Source organism: Trachypithecus francoisi, unplaced genomic scaffold, assembly GCF_009764315.1.
Source record: "Trachypithecus francoisi isolate TF-2019V2 unplaced genomic scaffold, Tfra_2.0 Lachesis_group3, whole genome shotgun sequence".
Lineage (NCBI taxonomy): Eukaryota > Metazoa > Chordata > Mammalia > Primates > Cercopithecidae > Trachypithecus > Trachypithecus francoisi.
In genome coordinates this window covers 139,778,442-139,798,366 of record NW_022681468.1, presented here as the reverse complement: position 1 = coordinate 139,798,366, position 19,925 = coordinate 139,778,442, and the positions used below count along the sequence as shown (strand labels likewise).

Genomic DNA, 19,925 nt, shown 5'->3' with positions numbered 1-19,925 from the left:
TATGGTGATGGTTGCACACTTCTGTGAATATACTAAAAACTATTAAACTGTACAATTCAAAAGAGGAAATTTTATAGAATGGGAATTATATTTCAAGAAAACTGTTGATTTAAGAAAAAAAATAATGCCCTAAGAAAATAAGGGCCTTGGTGAAAAAATGGCCTAGAGGATTTAGATTCCAGTGATATTGTCAGTAAATCCTTCACAGGAGCCGAGGTGGGAAAAATAATAATATTGACAACAATATGGGAGGTAAAATTTTGATCTCATGGAGGTAGAGAATACAATGATAGTTACCAGAGACTGGAAAGGGTTGGTGGGAGCTGGGGGTGAGGAATAAATACAGATTGGTTAATTGGTACAAACATATAATTAGATGGAATTCAATAATATTCAATAGCACATTAGGATGACTATAGTTGGTAATTTATTATATATTTCAAAATAGCTAGATTTGGAATGTTCTCAACACAAAGAAAAATGTTTGAGATGATGGATATCTTAAATACCCTCATTTAATCATTACACACATTGTATGCATGTATCAAAATATCACATATACTCCATAAACAGGTACAAATATTATGTATCAATTTTAGAAAGTGCCAAGCACCAAGTTAGGCACTTTTTTTTTTTTTCTTTTTGAGACAGGGTCTCACTCTGTCAACCAGGCTAAAGTAAAGTGACGCGATCACAGCTCACTGCAGCCTTGACTTCCAGGCCCTGGTAATTCTCCCACCCTCACCTCCTGAGTAGCGAGGCCTTGCTGAGTAGCAAGGCATATGCTACCACACTCAGCTGATTATTGTTTTTTGGTTTTGGGGGTTTCTCTGTAGAGACGGGGTTTTGCCATGTTACCCAGGTTGGTCTTGAACTCCTGGGCTCAAATGATCCACCCATCTCAGCCTCCCAAAGTGTTGAGATTACAGGTGTCAGCCACCACATCCAGCCAAGTTAGGCACTTTAAATAAAAAAGTATTAGTTACTTTTGGCCGGACGTGGTGGCTCACGTCTGTAATCACAGCACTTTGGGAGGCCGAAGCAGGCTGATTACGAGGTCAGCAGATCGAGACCATCCTGGCTAAAACGGTGAAACTCCATCTCTACTAAAAATACAAAAAAACTAGCCGGGCATGGTGGCGGGCACCTGTAGTCCCAGCTACTTGGAAGGCTGAGGCAGAATGGCATGAACCCGAGAGGCGGAGCTTGCAGTGAGCCAAGATCGCAGTACCGCACTCCAGCCTGGGTGACAGAGCGAGACTCCGTCTCAAAAAAAAAAGGTATTAGTTATTTTTCCTTCAAGTGTTGCTATCTTCCCATTATCTCTCTTCTATTCTGCAAATGCAGTCCTATGTTAAACTTGTGTATTATATATACTATTATATATAAACAGTATTGTATTATTTTTTATCTTCTCTTTTCTGAGTTGCTTTGAAAATATTTTTCTTATTTTTTAGTTGTCTCTTCAAATGTATCTAATATAATAAACCATTTATTGATTTCTTAATATTAGATATTATATGTTTTCAGTTGTAGAATTTTTATCTCTTCTGCCTTATGGGGGCAAAAAAAGAATTTTTATTTGCCTCTTTTTTATAGTTTTCAACTCCTTGCCAAATTTTTAAATCTCGACTTTTATTTTATTGAACTTAGTAGATGTTTTTTCAAATTGCTACTGAACAATATATAAAAAGACCTGTGCAGATGAAAAGACGTACCATGCTCTCACAGAGTAAGACTTAATTGGCCGGGCACGGTGGCTCAAGCCTGTAATCCCAGCACTTTGGGAGGCCGAGACGGGCGGATCACGAGGTCAGGAGATCGAGACCATCCTGGCTAACACGGTGAAACTCCGTCTCTACTAAAGATACAAAAACTAGCCGGGTGAGGTGGCGGGCGCCTGTAGTCCCAGCTACTCGGGAGGCTGAGGCAGGAGAATGGCGTAAACCCGGGAGGCGGAGCTTGCAGTGATCTGAGATCCACTGCACTCCAGTCCGGGCGACAGAGCGAGACTCCGCCTCAAAAAAAAAAAAAAAAAAAAAAAAAAAAAAAAAGACTTAATTAACATCATGAAGATAACAGTTTCTCCTAAGTTAACCTGAAAATTTAACATAATCTCAGTGGAACAATCAACAGGCTTTTTGGGGTGTTCTATTTTGGAATTCAGTACCAACTTTTAAAGTTCTTAGGAAAAATAAACCAGAATAAAGAAGAAAACTTTACAAGAGTAACGAGAAGGTTCTGTTCCTACCCAGAAGGTATTAAAATTTCTCATGAAGCTCGAATACTTAGAACAATGAGATAGATACTGGTGTACAAAGAGACAAACAAAAGGAGCAAATAAATTTAAACGTACAGAAATTTAGCATCTTAATAAAGATAGCATCTCAGATCAGAAAGAAAAAGATGAACTATTTAATAAATTATGCTAGAACAAGGTGTAGCCATCTGGCAAGAAAAATAAGTTGGATCTATTTTTCACATTATGCACTTAGATAAATTCCAGAAAAGTCAGACTTAAATGTGAAAAATAGAAGCATAAAATTACATGAAACCATCACCACCATCAGGTTAAGAGATGGTTTCCTGGGTGTGTACACATGTCCAAACTCATCAAACTGCAGTAAATATGTGCTATTTTTGTATATCAATTATACATCAATAGAGCTGTTTTTAAAAAGATGAAAATTAAATTACAAAAATTAGGAACTCCCCTGGACAACCTCAGAGTAAAGCATACATTTAAAACTATGGTTCAATGCCAGAAACCATAAATCCAATCACATTTTTTTAAAACTGTAAGAAAAATCAAGATAAATAGCAAACCAAGAAAATATAATTGCAACATATTTGTACAATGGGCAAACTTGTCTAATCTATGAAGAATTTCAAATCAAGAAGAAAAGAGGCCAGGCACAGTGGCTCATGCCTGTAATCCCAGAGCACTTTGGGAGGCCAAGGCAGGCAGATCACCTGAACTCAGGAGTTTGAGACCAGCCTGAGTAACATCGCGAAATCCTGGTGGGAGATTCACTTGAGCCTGGGAGGTGGAGGCTGCAGTGAGCCAAGATTGCCCCACTGCACTCCAACCTGGGTGACAGAGTGAGACCCTGTCTCAAAAAAAAAAAAAACGAAAGAAAGAAAAAGAAAAAAGATCAGCACCCTAATAGAAAAATGGGCAAAGGATAGTAAGATAAATTAGCAGAAAGGGAAATATAAAACTCATAATGCAGAAGATCAATTTAAATCTATACTGACCTACCATTTTTTACTTATCCGAATAACAAAAACCCCAGGTTAATAAACTCTGTGGGCAAGGCTGTAGGGAACTAGGAGCCCTCATCTAATGGTGGTAGAAGAGCATTCTGAAAATTCCTATAAAAACTGCAAATATACATGCCTTTTGATCCAGCTTTTCCACTTCAGGATATCCTTACTCATGTGCGCAAAGTAATTTTTTGTAGAACTGTTTGTAATAGCAAAAGACTGGAAACAACTGAAACGTACACTGCTAGGGAACTAGCACTGTACACTGCTAGGTTACTCTCTGGTATGCCCACACAGTGCAGCTCTATGAAAAAAAGAAGGACATGTCAAGATATATTAACAAATGAAGTACAGAATATTGTACTGTACTTGTCCCTTTTGTGTTTAAAAAAAGAAAGAAAAGAAAGGAGAAAAATTAGAATACAGTATATATTTGCTTTTATGTGTAAAAAAAAAAAAATCACTTTTTTTTTTTTTGAGACAGGGTCTCATTCTGTCACCCAGGCTGGAGTGCAGTGGCATAATCATGGCTCACTGCAACCTCAACCTCCCGGGCTCAAGTGATCCTGCCACCTCAGCCTCTCAAGTAGCTGGGGCTACAGGTGCACACCATTCCTCAACATATATTTAAGAATGTTAACTCTGTACTGAGCACTGTGCCTTGCACTTGTCATGTACACTATTTGATTCAATCTTTACAACAACCTGGTGAGAGCCATTTTCTACGTCATCTTTGAGACACCAAGACTTGAGGAAATTAAACACTTGGCTAAAATTACAGAAGATAATTACTGAAGAAGCCAGGATTTGAACCTAAGACTATCTGATCCAAAACCCATGTTCTTTCCACCACACCAAGCTGCCTCTCTCAACTTTACTATTATTGACTCTTAAGATGCCAGATATGTAGGATCAGGGGGCTAGTGGAATTCTAATTTTGGAGGCTGTACTAAACGCTACCCAAACACTTTACTAAACATCATGCGCAATAATCCACTTAATCCTTTAAACTATAATTCAAAATACACAACTATAAAATATCGGAAGTTAGAGCGAGAATTAAAAACAAGTTATGTTAGGTAGCTTATTACGTCTTTTAGAAACGCTAAAAGTGAAAATCAAATCTTTATCTCACTAATTATCTGGAAAGTATACATTATAAAAAGGGGGAAGTACTGAACTAAAAAACAAAAGGATCAACTCGTAAATTAAAATTTCACTCCACCTTTAATTACAGGCACCTTGGGTGTCAGACTTATATAAAACTTCTTAGACTTCTCCCTCAGCTTGACATTAAGAATTGCACATAGAGGCTGGGCCCAGTGGCTCACGCCTGTAATCCCTACACTTTGGGAGGCCGAGGCGGGTGGATCACCTGAAGTCAGGAGTTCAAGACCAACCTGGCCAGCATGATGAAACCCCATCTCTACTAAAAATACAAAAAATTAGCCGGTCGTGGTAACAGGTGCCTGTAATCCCAGCTACTCGGGAAGCCTGAGGCAGGAGAATCACTTGAACCCGGGAGGCAAAGGTTGCAGTGAGCTGAGATCACGCCACTGCACTCCAGCCTGGGTAACAAGAGTGAAACTCCGTCTCAAAAAAAAAAAAAAGAATTGCACATAAAGGCATTCACTAAATATGTGCTAAGTTAGACAATACAAACGAAGTTTTAAAAAAAACATACAGTGGGAGAATATATTTACAACTGACACAACTAGCAAAATATTAGTTTCCAGAAAAATATTAAACTTCAATATATCGGTAAGAAAAACTACACCCCCAAAATGGCCATGAACTGGCAATTCACAGAATGAACTTTAATGGATAAAAAATAAGAGGGAAAAAATGTTTGACCTCACTAGTAATAAGTGAAATGCAAATAATGAGAAACAATTTCATACCAACGTGGGTTGACAATTTTTTTTTTTTTCTTTCTTTGAGACGGAGTTTTGCTCTTGTTGCCCAGGCTGGAGTACAATGGCATGTTCTTGGCTCACCACAACCTCCGTCTCCTGGGTTCAGGTCATTCTCCTGTCTCAGCCTCCCGGGTAGCTGGGATTACAGGCACGCGCCACCATGCCCGGCTAATTTTTGTATTTTTAGTAGAGACAGGGTTTCTCCATGTTAGTCAGGCTGGTCTTGAACTCCTGACCTCAGGTTATCCATCCGCCTCAGCTTCCCAAAGTGCTAGGATTACAGGTGTGAGCCACTGCGCCCGGCGGACAAGAATGTTAAAAATGTGACAGTATCAGGTGTTGGTGAGATGTGGTGAGATGAAAATTATCATTATTCACTCATTATACTTTAGAAAGCAATTTGACAATACCTAGTAAGGTTGACTACTGTAGATCTAACAATTTCATTACTAGGTGCATGCCTCTGGGAAACTTGCATATGCTATAAGGAGATAATATACAAGGATGTTCATTATAGCACTATTCACATTAGCAAGAAATTGGAAGTGATATTTCTATACAGAGAAAAATGACAAATTATGATACATTCTTAATTTTATATAACAGTCAAAATGAATGACTTAAATATTCAAGTATAAACATGAATATCTAATATACCATTTACCTGAAAAAATCAATACACAGAATGCTACTTATATAGTACAATAGCCTTAATAAAGTTTAAGAACCACACAAAACTCTACCATATATTTCTGAAATCCGGTCTATAATAAAAGCATAATGTAAAAATGTAGATAGAGGCCGGGCGCGGTGGCTCAAGCCTGTAATCCCAGCACTTTGGGAGGCCGAGACGGGCGGATCACGAGGTCAGGAGATCGAGACCATCCTGGCTAATACGGTGAAAGCTCGTCTCTACTAAAAATACAAAAAAACTAGCCGGGCGAGGTGGTGGGCGCCTGTAGTCCCACCTACTCGGGAGGCTGAGGCAGGAGAATGGCGTAAACCCGGGAGGCGGAGCTTGCAGTGAGCTGAGAACCGGCCACTGCACTCCAGCCTGGGCGGCAGAGCAAGACTCCGTCTCAGAAGAAAAAAAAAAAAATGTAGATAGAAACATCTCACACCCAGGATAGTGGTTGATATTGGTCACCTTTTAGGAGAGAGGAAGGGAACGGGTTATGGGGAGAAAACAAAATAACTACATCTATAACATTCTGTTTCTCAGAAGAATTAAAGCAAGGAAGGCCACTTAGGATGTATTAAATTTGGGTGGTAGGTACATGGATGTTTTATTATTCTCTGTGATCTTTCATGAAAACTTCAAAACATAGTAAATGAATGCAATTTAAACAATTCTTAAGAGTCATGATGAAGACGGTAAGTCTAGAATAATGAAAAATAGTAATGCAAAAACATGCTCTACGTTAACTGACACAAAAATATATGGGGAAATTGCTTATAGAAAAACCAAGAAGACATTTAAATAATCCACACAATTCAAAATTATAATCCATGTAATCCATCAGTAGTAAGATTGGAATTGTATTCGATAATATTACATATTTACAGATGTGGAAAACATTACATGTCAACCATGCACATGAGATCAAAACTATCCAAATTAAAAGCCAGGGAAGCTAGGGCTGGGCACAGTGGCTCATGCCTGAAATCCCAGCACTTTGTGAGGCCGTAGTGGGCAGATCACTTGAGGTCAGGAGTTTGAGACCAGCCTGCCAACATGGTGAACCCCAGCTCTACTAAAAATACAAAAATTAGCCGAGTGTGGTGGCGTGTGCCTGTAGTCCCAGCTACTCAGGATGCTGAGTAGAATCACAAGAATCACTTGAACTTGGGAGGTGGAGGTTGCAGTGAGCTGAGACTGCCCCACTGCACTCCAGCCTGGGCGACAGAGCGAGGCTCCGTCTCAAAAAACAAACAAACAAACAAAAACTGAGGAAGCAATTAATAAAGCAGAATGAATAGAATCTCAGAAACCAGGTCAAAATTTTTCCAAAAAGCAACTGGTGGCTTTTGAGGGGGTAGTTACAATATTTATCTGAAAATAAAGAGCCCCTAGAAATTGTATCCAAATTATGTTCAAAATTTGACTATCATTGAAGTGAAAAGTTAAAAGAGCTCAGTGTATCAAGAGGATCAAGACTGTGTATCTGTGTATCTATATATTTGGAAAATAGTTTTAATAAGTCACAAAAATATTGATATCAAAATTTTGATTTGGAACCAGAAGCTTATTTCCAATGATGATAGTATGTTTTCCATCGTAGGTTACACAGAATAATCTGAGAATGAATATGGAGAGCTTACGTCAAACTGAGTCCATGTGCATCAGGTTTTCTCAACTAACAGAGGAAGCAAATAGCAGACATCATTCAAAACTACAACAGACTAGTTATCTATAATGAAATCCAAGCACGGTAAATATTATTTGATGAAATAACGAATCTATTAGTTAGTCCATTCCTAAGTTGACCTGACATAATGGAGGAGTTATTTATTCAATAGAAACCAGGTGAATGGAAATTTTTTTTTTCTATTTGCTATATAAGCCTGAGTGCTAATGCCTTGGGAACCCATCCACATGGACATTAAGGTTCCTTTGTTTGTGATTTTACCTGAAAAGGCTTTTCGTCTTGCTCTATTTTATTCTGAATCAGCTCTCAAGGTCTTTCAGGTATTAAAGCACAAAGAAACTTTATAGATTTTATCAGGAAAAAACTTTGTTATACAGTAGTATGGAAAAAATCAGTAACATCAGAATAAGGTACTCATAAACATTTCTATCAACTCATCAATTCCTGCTATGCGCAAGGATTTCTTCTAATTTTCAATAACATCATAAACGATCATGTTGAAGACATATATACTGGTAGAGATTTTCATCAGTCACGTTTTGGACAAAGATATTTGGAAGCAGATCTTTTTATTACAAACAAGTACAGACACTCTCTGGCTTGCAATGGGGTTACGTCCTGATAAACTCATCCTGTCAAAAATATCATAAATGTAAAATGCAATTAATACCCCGATAAACCCATTGTAAAGTCAAACAATCACAAATCAAACCATCATAACTTGGAGACCATCTGTATAGTTTTCATTACATGAGATTTCCCATTTATCCCCTTTTCTCTTTAATTTTCTTCCCAACACTCCACCACCATAAAGAAATAGAGCAGTCCAGTGGCAGAGTAAAAGAACTATTCTGCCATTCATATCACAAAAGACTGATGTTAAGAAAATAATTCCTAAAAGCCAATGAAAGCAAATGACATCACAAGTCCTTTTGTGAAGCAATTAAGATATAAATAGAATAAATAACAATAAATAAAAATGAGTTGAGAAGCACAGTCCCTACAGATACTACTCAGATGAGGCTTTCTGAAAGCATCACAGATTCAACCTAGAATTCATAATTCTAGAGGTCCAGGGACTATACAGAGGGAAGTGTTAAATCTGAATCAAGTAATTGGGCAGTCAAGATGCCTAACGAACTTGGTGTCTAGATAATCCGTAACAAGAATGATTCTAGGTGCATAGGAAAGAAAATAATTCATTACACCGTAACACTAAATGGCTTGCTTGTCTTGCAGAACCCTGGTTGAGAAAGGTTGCTCTAGAAGGTGTTTGTTCATATATATGTCGAAACAATTAACCGGTGATGCGGCAACCAGACGACTGCTAACTACAAATCCATCATTTGGATATGTAGTGGAAACAACTGTGTGGATTTCTGAAAACTTTTATTTCATAGACTTTTATTTTTGTCAGTTCTTTAAATCCTCTGCTCAGAGCACCATTGAGAATGGCTAGAATGCAAAGCTTTTACAGCCCACCTGAAAACAGTATGAAATAAGGGAAAAAGAAATCCATTTTAAGTTTTAATTACAAATTCTTGTCGAAGTATTGATTTTACAGAACAGTAAATGAGATGTAAATGATTGAGAAATTGTAAGTTATATAACAATGACTCTGAAAAAGGTGAGCTTCCTCCATAGATACCTGAGTACCTGATGCTACCATAGACTTACTCATTTTAAGCACCAATTATTTTCTCCCATCTATGCCAGCTGTTGTTATTAGGAATCAAAATTATTTCTTGCACCAGGTAAAGTCTCAAGCAGGAGAGGAGATTGGAAGTCAAAGACAACATTAAGTTAGCTTTCACAAACTTGTTCCCAACACTGTCTTGAGGCTTTTCAGGGCCAGCCTGGTCTGAAAGCAAAACTCTAGAGTGGCTGCACTCTGGGGTGAAGACATTGGCCCCTCTCTGCTCCTGCACCACGTCAGGGTACCTGGCTGTTGTACCAGCACCCTGCCTAACATGACCAATTAATGTGCCAAAGTAACCGGAAACAGACGTTCTCTATTGACTTTTCAGGACTGCAGAAAAAGTCACTTCATGCTACTGAAAATATGGCCTGGCATTTATTTTTATTTATTTATTTATTTATTTTTTGAGACTGAGTCTCGCTCTGTCGCCCAGGCTGGAGTGCAGTAGTGCGATCTCGGCTCACTGCAAGCTCTGCCTCCCAGGTTCAAGCAATTCTCCTGCCTCAGCCTCCTGAGTAGCTGGGATTACAGGCGCCCGCCACCATGCCCGGCTAATTTTTTGTATTTTTAGTAGAGACGGGGGTTTCACCCTGTTAGCCAGGCTGGTCTCGAACTCCTGACCTTATGATCTGCCTGTCTCGGCTTCCCAAAGTGCTGGGATTACAGGTGTGACCCACTGTGCCCCGCCCCTGGCATTTTTAAAAACTAGTTTTTGGATCACTTAAAATATGTCAAATTTAGTGGAAAATTGAAAAAGATCTTTTTCCTCTTCCTTACAGAGTTCTTCAATTTGCCCTAAACCCTTTTTAAGCGCTTCCAGTAGTAACCATCAGGCGGGCAGATCACAGACCCCTTTATTACATTAACAAATAAACTGGTAATTCCAGTGAGAGAGTTAACAAATTCTCAAGAGCTACCTCAGGAATTTTAACGTCACACTGTGGAGAGTATAAAATATTTTCATATGGTGGCTCAAATATGCAGTAGGATAACATTTTTAATGTGTTAATAAGATGTGATAAAAACATAAGTCTACAATGAACATATGTGAAAAAGATATTTAATTGCAAAATAGAAAAGTAGGCCAGAGTACAGTTTTAAGGGTAATTGCTTTTTTATACAGTATAGATAACCTAGAGGGATGTTAGGGTTAAACAGTTCATAAAGCAATAAAACATTGAAAAATAAAGCAAGAAAAAGGGGTTTGAAGTAATGTTTTACCAAAAAAAAGAAAGAAAAAGTGAACAATCTGCCAGTGTTTAATGTCCATACATTGTGGAATTCAACAATACTGTGATGAGGGCAAGTCACAGCACAGACACTGAGCTTTCAAAGGGAAAAGTAGAAGTTACATTAGACATGTCTATTGCATCACTGTAGTACAAAAAGTTCCTGTTCTACATACAAAAGCAATTTTTTTCCATAAGAATAATTTCCTGGGGAGAAATAAGTCCATAAAATATTTCAGAAACCCATATACATTGAGTTTTCCAAAAACATTATCTTAAAATCCAGTGCCTTAAAGTGCTTTCATGTGGAAATCATGATGGAAGGCACAGAATACAGTTTCACATCCCCACTATTAAATTTTCGAAAAAGCACAGATTTTGCAGAATTGGCAAATTCAAGTTATCTTGTAGGCTGCTCCTTCCGAGAACATTGTCATTCCAATAAAACCAGCTGCTAGCTTACTTAGTTTCAATGACCTACAGAGTAAAGGGGTTTTTTTTTTTTTTTTTTCCTGGTCACTTTCATCATTTCTGTGGGAGAAATACCTATGTAAGTGATGCATTGTGAAATTATAAAACATGCAGAATATGTACAAACAGAAATTTTAAAAAATATTTGCTTCATATACATGTAAATCTACTTGGGTATAGCTGAAATTGAACAAATATAAAAATTTTGCTTTCTAAAAAATGTTTTCAGAGAATCTGACACAACTTAAAGCTGTACAAAGATTTCCTGGGAGAAATCTTCTCTTCGTATAGAGGTTTATACCTATAGGAGTAATTCCAGCATCAGTCCACCATAATTATTACATAACATTTGCTCTAACCAGCAACGATCACCCTTAAAACTGTTCTGTTTCTGAGAAATTAAGGTTTGTACTAAAATCAAAAAGAATTCACAAAAACAGTGGCTTATTGTGGTTTTGGATCTCTTCAACAATCTTTATCAACTCATTTGGAACTGTAAAAAAAAACAAAAACTATTTACAGAATTCAGTTTTAAATACATTTCACAACTTCTAAAGTAAAGTTTTATGTTACAAGAACTCAGAGCTCATGGCTTAAGTCCAATTATCAATCTGTAGTCTCTTCTATCATTCTGTATTCCCATGGCTGTACCTTTGTTGTGTACAGTTCAAGACTGTATTCTTTCTTGACCAAAAGTAAAATCAAACTACATGTTCGTTTCAATTAAACAGCTTCTTTATTAGTCTGAAGACGAGTCATAGCTTCCAACTTCTGTCTGTAGGCCTCTGCTTCCTGTTCTTTCTTTAGGAGCTGCTGTCGATATTTTTGTGCTTCTCGATTTGCTTCATCCAGCTGTTTCTGAAGAGCTTCTCTCTCCTAATTAAAAGAATAGTTTTTTTAAAATTTTGGCAAAAATACATTTTTAATACATATAAGCATGCATCATTCAAATTAAAAAAAACAAAAAACAAAAAACTGTAGTAGCTAAAAGTAGCCACCTACTGAAATTTCCTAGACATCTTGCCTTTTCAATCAATTCACTAATATTTAAGTCCCTAATTTTGTGCTCCACATTATGAGATATGGATCACTTTCCGACCGCAAGGAAATTATTTTCCTATTTAGAAATAAGACTAACAGAAAGACTCCAAACTGGGCACCTGTACTTTTATATGTACTACAAAAACTAACAAAGAGTTTCTAAGAGGGAAATACACAACCACACCTCTTTATATTTCCATTTGTTGTGCTCTTACCTAAAGGTAATAATTATAAAACAATTTTACTGAGCACCCACTATATGAGTAAACAGGGTGATTTCCAACAATAAGCTTCTGAGACAGATATTATGCACAAGTTACAGATGAGAAAAATGATGCGCAGGGATGATGTAGCTCTCCCAAGGTCATGTAGTAAGGAGTTAGATTTATAGGGTTCTGACATTACTGCTTTTAAAACTATTTTTCATTTACAATAGCAAGCAAGATAATTCACCTTTAAAATGAAGAGTGCTGATCAAGATCAGTATTTCCTAAATTATACTGTTTCATAAACCAATAAAATACAAAATTATCAATGATTAAATTATATAGGTATAAAATGTATGTATTAAATTCCTCAGCAATTTGAGAGCTGAAACACAAATCCAATCCAATAAAAACGGTATTCTTTCTCCTCACTCTGCCCCTATTCAGTTATTGCAGGAAAAACAAGGAAAAACATTTCAACGAACCCATTCCCACACCTCTAAGCAAGCACAAGGACAAAAGCTCAGCCTCCACAGACCAAAGCTCAAGGTTAGTTTTCATGGTCTTAGGAATGAAGCAACCTCATCACAGATGCCCAGGACCTCTGAGTGGAGTGAAGGCCAGGGTTCGGACTGTGACCAGAATGATGGGTCCACAGCGGACAAGACAATTGGTCAGAGGGAACTAAGGTAAGTGGTTGGCCGACTGCTGGGGAGGCACAGTATGAGGTTCTCTTTCTATATATCCTATTCTATGTATCCTCTGCCTCCTTGACTCTTGCCCATTGCCAACACCAAAGGATTCCTCACCTTCACTATTCACATGGTTGGTCCACAAGCAGGAGCATGTATAATCCCCCTGCCTTTCTGTGATTCCACTTCCTTCCCCACAATGGGAATGAAGTGAGATCCAACATTTCTTTTTCTCATGGGCCCACCAGATGTGGGAGTGATTCATTTGGAATCCAATTACACAAAATGTACAAGTAGAAGAAAGGAATGCCCCTTACCCCCAGTTTAAGCAATGCCCAGGCCCTATCCTGCTGCCTCCCAATACTTCTTCTCCCCTCCTCTTATCCTAACTCCAGCCAAGATAGGAACAAGTCAGAAAAGACACCCTGGGATGAGTCCAAGGTAAGCAATCAGTGCCAGTACCCTGGCTACGAACTGCAGGACTTTAAGGACACCAATGGAAGGGGTGAGGGGTGGAAGGTTAGATGTTACTTCCCAGGAGCTAGACCACAGCTCTGGCAGGAGTGTTCATAGCCATGCATGTGTTTTAAAATGTTACGTGTAGCCGGGCACAGTGACTCACACCTGTAATGCCAGCACGTTGAGAGGCCAAGGCAGGCGGACCACTTAAGCCCAGGAGTTCGAGACAAGCCTGGGCAACATAGCAAAACCCCTACAAAAAAATACAAAATTTAGCCAGGCATGGTGGCATGCACCTATTGTCCCAGCTACTTGGGAAGCTGAGGCAGGAGAATCACTTGAGCCCAGGAGGTTGAGGTTGCAGTGAGCAACTCCACTGCACTCTGGCCTGGGTGACAGAGCAAGACCTTGTCTCAAAAAAACAAGAAAAAAGAAAAAAACAAACACAAACTTACATGTATGTGAAAAATAAGACCAATCCTTTGGTAGCCAAAGTTTTGAAAATGAGTAAAAATTTACCTTGATTTAGCAGGAAATATTGGAAGAGGTTAACTCTAAAGCATCTTCTAGTATTACCTATTTATTAACATTTAGAGTCAGGAAAGGATTCACAATTATTGCGGAAGATGAAAGCAAACGAGTGAGATAGTCTAACAATGAAAAGAGCCTAACCCTATTTTCCATATTGCATATTTTAACTTCAAGAAGTACAATTTATCTTCATAAAAATGAAAAGATAGCTCCCTTCTGCCTACTAGGTGAAATAAAAAACTCATTTTCACAGTATTTTTTGGCTAATTCTATAAAACCTAGAAGACAAAGATCATTAGCACTGCATGCTCAATACATTTAATCTTTAAGATTGAAAGTATAATTAACACTATACTTTTTTTGGCTAATTCTATAAAACCTAGAAGACAAAGATCATTAGCACTGCATGCTCAATACATTTAATCTTTAAGATTGAAAGTATAATTAGCAGTATACTTTTTTTTTTTTTTGAGACGGAGTCTCCCTCTGTTGCTCAGGCTGGAGTACAGTGGTATGATCTCGGCTCACTGCAACCTCCACCTCCCGGGTTCACACCATTCTCCTGCCTCAACCTCCCGAGTAGCTGGGACTACAGGCGCCCGCCATCACGCCCGGCTAATTTTTTGTATTTTTAGTAGAGACGGAGTTTCACCATGTTAGCCAGGATGGTCTCGATCTCCTGACCTCGTGATCCGCCTGCCTTGGCCTCCCAAAATACTGGGATTACAGGCATGAGCCACTGTGCCCGGCCTAAATGTTTTTTAAAAGAGATAAACTGGGCAGGATATGTGAGCTGTTTGCTTGTGTGTAAATGTCAATTTTCTAACTGCCCTGGGCCAAACATGATAACTATGATTTTGTTTTTATAAAGTTTTATTGAAATATAGCCACACCCACCCATTTTCAAATTGTCTATGGCTGCTTTCACTACAGTGTCAGAATTGAGTAGTTGACAAAGAGACTGTAGGGTCCACAGAGCCGCAAATATTTGGTACCTGGCCATTTATGAAAAAACCTTTGCCTTCTCCAGCCTTAGAAAAAAGAGATATGGACTGGGTGCTGGGCATGCAGTGGCTCATGCCTGAAATCCTAGTACTTTGGAAGGCCAAGGCAGGAGGATTGCTTGAGCCTAGGAGTAAGAGACTAGCCTGGACAACAGGGCAAAGCCTCGTCTCGAACTCCTGACCTCAAGAGATCCTCCCACTTCAGTCTCCCAAAGTGCTGGGATTACAGGCATGAAACACCATGCCCGGCTGCAAAACCTTATTTCTACAAAAAAATACAAAAATTGGCCAGGCATGGTGGTGTATGCCCGTAGTCCCAGCTACTCAAGAGGCTGTGAGGTGGGAGGATTGCTTGAGCCCAGGGAGGTCAAGGCTGCAGTGAGCTGTAAATGCACCACTGCACTCCAGCCTAGGCAACACAGTGAGACCCTGTCTCAAAAAAAAAATAAATACAAACATACATACATACATACATAAAAACATTAATTTTAAAAAAGAGAGAGAAGAGATATGACCTGGATATGGTGACTTATGCCAGTAATCTCAGTTCTTCAGGAGGCTGAGGTGGGAGGATCACTTGAGGCCAGGAGTCCAAGACCAGCCTGGGCAACATAGCAAGACACCCTCTCTACAAAAAGAAAAAAGCCTAGCCTGGTATAGTGGTCCCAGCTACTTAGGAGGCTGAGGTGGGAAGCTTGCTTGAGCCCAGGAGTTTAAGGTTGCAGTGAGCCATGACTGCACCACCGCACTTCTGCCTGGGTGACAAAGCGAGACCCTGCCTTAAAAAAGAAATAATAATAATAAAAAAAAAAAAACAGAGAGAGATGTGACTATAAACATTTTTAAATTGCAGCAGATCAGGAAAGATAGCCATAAAAAAACAAAAAACAGATTGAAAAACTTTGCATCGAATAAAACATTTTATAAAGTTTACAGAAATCAGTTTTTTAGAGAGCACTAAGGATCTCAAATCTACCACCAGTTAAAGGACACAAATATTTCATTAAAAATAAAATTTACAGACATGAGCAGTGACTCACGCCTATAATCCCAGCACTTTGGGAGGCTGAAGCGGGCGGATCACCTGAGGTCAGGAGTTCAAGATCAGTCTGGCCAACACAGTGAAACCCCATCTCTACCAAAAATACAAAAATTAGCCAGGCATGGTGGTGTGCACCTGTAATCCCAGCTACTTAGGAGACTGAGGCAGGAGAATCACTTGAACCTGGGAGGAGGAGGTTGCAGTGAGCCGAGATCGCAGCACTGCACACCAGCCTGAGCAACAGAGTGAGACTCTTTCTAAAAAAAAATTAAATAAAATTTACTAATAAACGTATTATCTTTAACCTCCATGGGAAAGAAAATGTAAAGGTATTTCCTGAAGTCACACAATAAAGTAATAGAGAAAATCTGTTACTCCTAATACACTAAATATATTTCTTACACATGTACAAAGATTAATTTCAATTCAGAATAGTCTAACGTTTATTTTTGGAAATCTGTAAATAACACTCTTCTGCCAAAAATATATTCAATGCAGTAATAAATGGAAGATAAAATTATATACATTATTGCAATTTGGTGTCTTATTCATACCCTTCCCTCCAAAAACCAAACCTATTTTATTTCCTATATTGCCATATGCAGATGTAAAGCCCACAAAATGTACAATACACTTTCTACAATTTAAAGTAATTTTTCCAGAGACTCTTGGAAAACTTCTCCATTGTTAGTTGGGAAACTGTAAACATAAATTCTTAGCACCTTATTGTATTATTATTTTTTCTTTTGTCTCACTCTGTCATCCAGGCTGGAGTGCAATGCCATAATCTTGGCTCACTGCAACCTCCGTCTCCCAGGTTCAAGCGACTGTCTCGCCTCAGCCTCCCGAGTAGCTGGGACTACAGACGTGTTTCACCACACCCGGCTAATTTTTGTATTTTTTAGTAGAGATGGGGTTTTGCCATGTTGGCCAGGCTGGTCTCGAACTCCTGACCTCAGGTGATCTACCCACCTTGGCCTCCCAAAGTACTGGGATTACAGGCGTGAGCCACTGCCCCTGGCCAATTCTTAGCACTTTCTTTATGGAGAGTCACTCTGGTCATTGCAGTCACAGATACATGGAGAAAACCCAAACATTAGATTTTGTACAGAGTTAATTTTTAAATTTCTTTAAGTTTCTCAATCTCAGCATCATTGATATTTTTGGGCCACATAATTCTTTATTGTGAGAGGCTGTCTTGTGCATTGTAGGATGTCTACCCAGCCTCTATCCATTACATGTCAGTGGAATGCCACTAGTCATGACAACCAAATATGTCTTCTGATGCTGCTTTAGAGAAACTTTTTCAGTTAATGGCCAAGCTGTCCCTCAGGAGTATAAAAGTCTCCCCACAAGATAACCCCATTGGCCACCTAAGAAAATAAATTCAAAATAACAACTTCACGTATTATAAGGAAATGATTACCTGGTTTGGTGAAAACATTGGAGGTCATCTCTTCATTCTATATCTCCAGCCTACCACTACCTGTATACTCACTGTATGCTTCCAGGTTTCTCTGAAATAGCCCTAAGAGGTCAGGCAAGCTTGGCTTGAACATTTCCAGTGATGGAGAACAAGATTTCCATTACCAGAAAGCTCTCATTACTAAAATCAAAACAAAGCAAGCAAACAAAAACCACTGTTCTTCACACCAAGCTGAAACCGAATCTCCCTAAAGCTCCATCTCCTGGGCCCTAGTTATTTTATATACCTCTCAATTCATACTTTCCTGTTATTTGCAATTATTTTCCCTGGTCTCTCAAAGACTGTAAGAAAGAAATCAGGCTAAACTTTGAGGGAAACAGCAATGCTCCCTGGTCATTAGGTAAATAAAGGTACAGGCTGCACATTCATTGTTTAAAAATATAATCTGGGCCGGGCGCGGTGGCTCAAGCCTGTAATCCCAGCACTTTGGGAGGCCGAGACGGGCGGATCATGAGGTCAGGAGATCGAAACCCTCCTGGCTAACACGGTGAAACCCCGTCTCTACTAAAAATACAAAAACTAGCGGGCGAGGTGGCGGGCGCCTGTAGTCCCAGCTACTCGGGAGGCTGAGGCAGGAGAATGGCGTAAACCCGGGAGGCGGAGCTTGCAGTGAGCTGAGATCCGCCACTGCACTCCAGCCGGGGCGACAGAGCGAGACTCCGCCTCAAAAAAAAAAATAAAATAAATAAAAAAATAAAAATATAATCTGTTGAATTAAATAAGCTTACATTTAATAAAAAATTCAAGTAATTTTAAAATAATACTTTATTAAAGAGTTCAAGCGAAGTACATTTTTTTACCTTATGTGTCTGAAAAAGATCATCTGACATATCAGAAAAACAACAAAAAGTATTAAATAATAAATATACTGATACCATTCAATGGGAAAATTGTTAGTTTGTGAATAAAAACTTTAACATCCTACACATCACTTTAAATCCTGAAGAAATAAAACAACCCAACATCAATATTTAAAGTCATAATTTTACCAGATATTCTGGTTAAACCATTAATCAGATTCTTTTAAACTCAATAATATATTTGTGATGTGGCCAAAGATGTACCAGTCTTATATTTACATGAATTTAGAAAGGGTATTTTCTCATTGTCTTTAGTTTGACTTACGTTACCTTTTAGTGGCTTATTTTAAAAACCTCCTTTCTATAACAAGAACCTTTACAAAAAATTACTAAATATTCACCAAATTTACTACAAACACATATCAGATATAAATATTGTATGACTATGCTGACTTTTTCAATTCTCATAAAAACCCAAAAATGGAGATATTATTATTCTAAATTCCAGTTTGGAATACAATAAAACTGCAACTCAGAAAGATAAGATTCATTGCCTCAATGCTAACAGAGCAAGAGGTGGGATTCAAACTCAGCTCATCTGATTTCAAGTTCAGTGGTTGCAGCTGTTCTTTCAAAGTTATTCAAGAATAACTTTGTTTTCATTTGATATAACTTATTATCAAGTTCATGGAGCAAAATTTTATTTACAGTCAGTCAAGAAAAAAACCTGTGAAGCAACTATGGTTTGGTTACACCTACAAACTGGTTTACACTTACAAATTACTCTGGGGGAGGGGAAAAAAGTTGAATCCTATGAACAGCTAATCTAAATTCATTTACTTTCCTTGAAAGAAGCAATTATCTACTGCTTTTAAAAAATAACCCATTTGACAAACATCGACCTTCTTTAAGAGGACCCCCTAGCCCAATTGGGTATTTTAGCTTCAGTTTTGAATGAAAAAAAAAATTTTAGCCAATATATACTGGTATTTTCCTTAGTGACTTGTAAGAATGGTGTGTGTAAGTTTAAAATATAAAGGATGAAGTGCAAGAACCAAAGACATTCCAGTGTTGCCAAGATGACAGACTATTATAAACAAATTCTTCACTCACTCATTCATTCATTCAATATTTATTTATTGAGGGCTTGCTATATGTATAAGGCAAAAATAAACAAAATGAAAATACTACGCACTTTCATTCTGTATCAAAACAATACTGTCAGTAATAAATATAAAAGACAAAAAACTTGAATTTATTTTGGATGACTGCGGCAAAGCACACCGGGTAAAAGACTCCTTACTTCTATTTCTGCAGATTCCACCCGGTTTTCAATTATTTCGATACATTGTCTCTTAGCTGGTGGTTCTTCACTTATAACAGTTTCTTCAGCAATGTCTGTTGCTGGTACTGTTAATACTAAAATGAAAAAAAAAATTTATGTATTACTTCATTTTCAGAGAGATTTATTAGAAATAAAACTAGTCTTGACACTGTTGATGCTACTCATCTAAAATAAGTACATTCCAAAACAGTAATTCCAAATCATTGATCTGCTTTTTATGAGACTATCCATATACGTCTTTTTTATTACCTTCTTGCTTTTTTACTTATGAAAGTATCTCCATATATTTTTTAAATTACATAGATAATATATTCATTCATGACTCAAACATCAAAATATTGAACAAGCATATTTTGAGAGGCTTCATG

General features: G+C 38.1%; 1 protein-coding gene across 9 annotated transcripts in view; it reads right to left on the bottom strand.

The window, feature by feature from the left end:
* Positions 1 to 10,284: 10,284 nt before the first annotated feature.
* Positions 10,285 to 19,925, bottom strand: part of GABPB1 (GA binding protein transcription factor subunit beta 1) — an 81,556-nt gene continuing 71,915 nt past the window's right edge. For 8 of the 9 annotated variants that reach the window (XM_033190136.1, XM_033190142.1, XM_033190135.1 and 5 more), the window contains 2 exons: positions 19,516 to 19,631; positions 10,285 to 11,827 (listed from right to left, as the gene is read on the bottom strand). In XM_033190136.1, coding sequence (XP_033046027.1) covers positions 11,675 to 11,827; positions 19,516 to 19,631 — 269 coding nt within the window. In that variant the 3' untranslated portion in view covers positions 10,285 to 11,674. Of the gene's footprint in view, positions 11,828 to 19,328; positions 19,632 to 19,925 lie in introns of those variants that run through there. The other variant, XM_033190143.1, reaches the window with a different exon arrangement.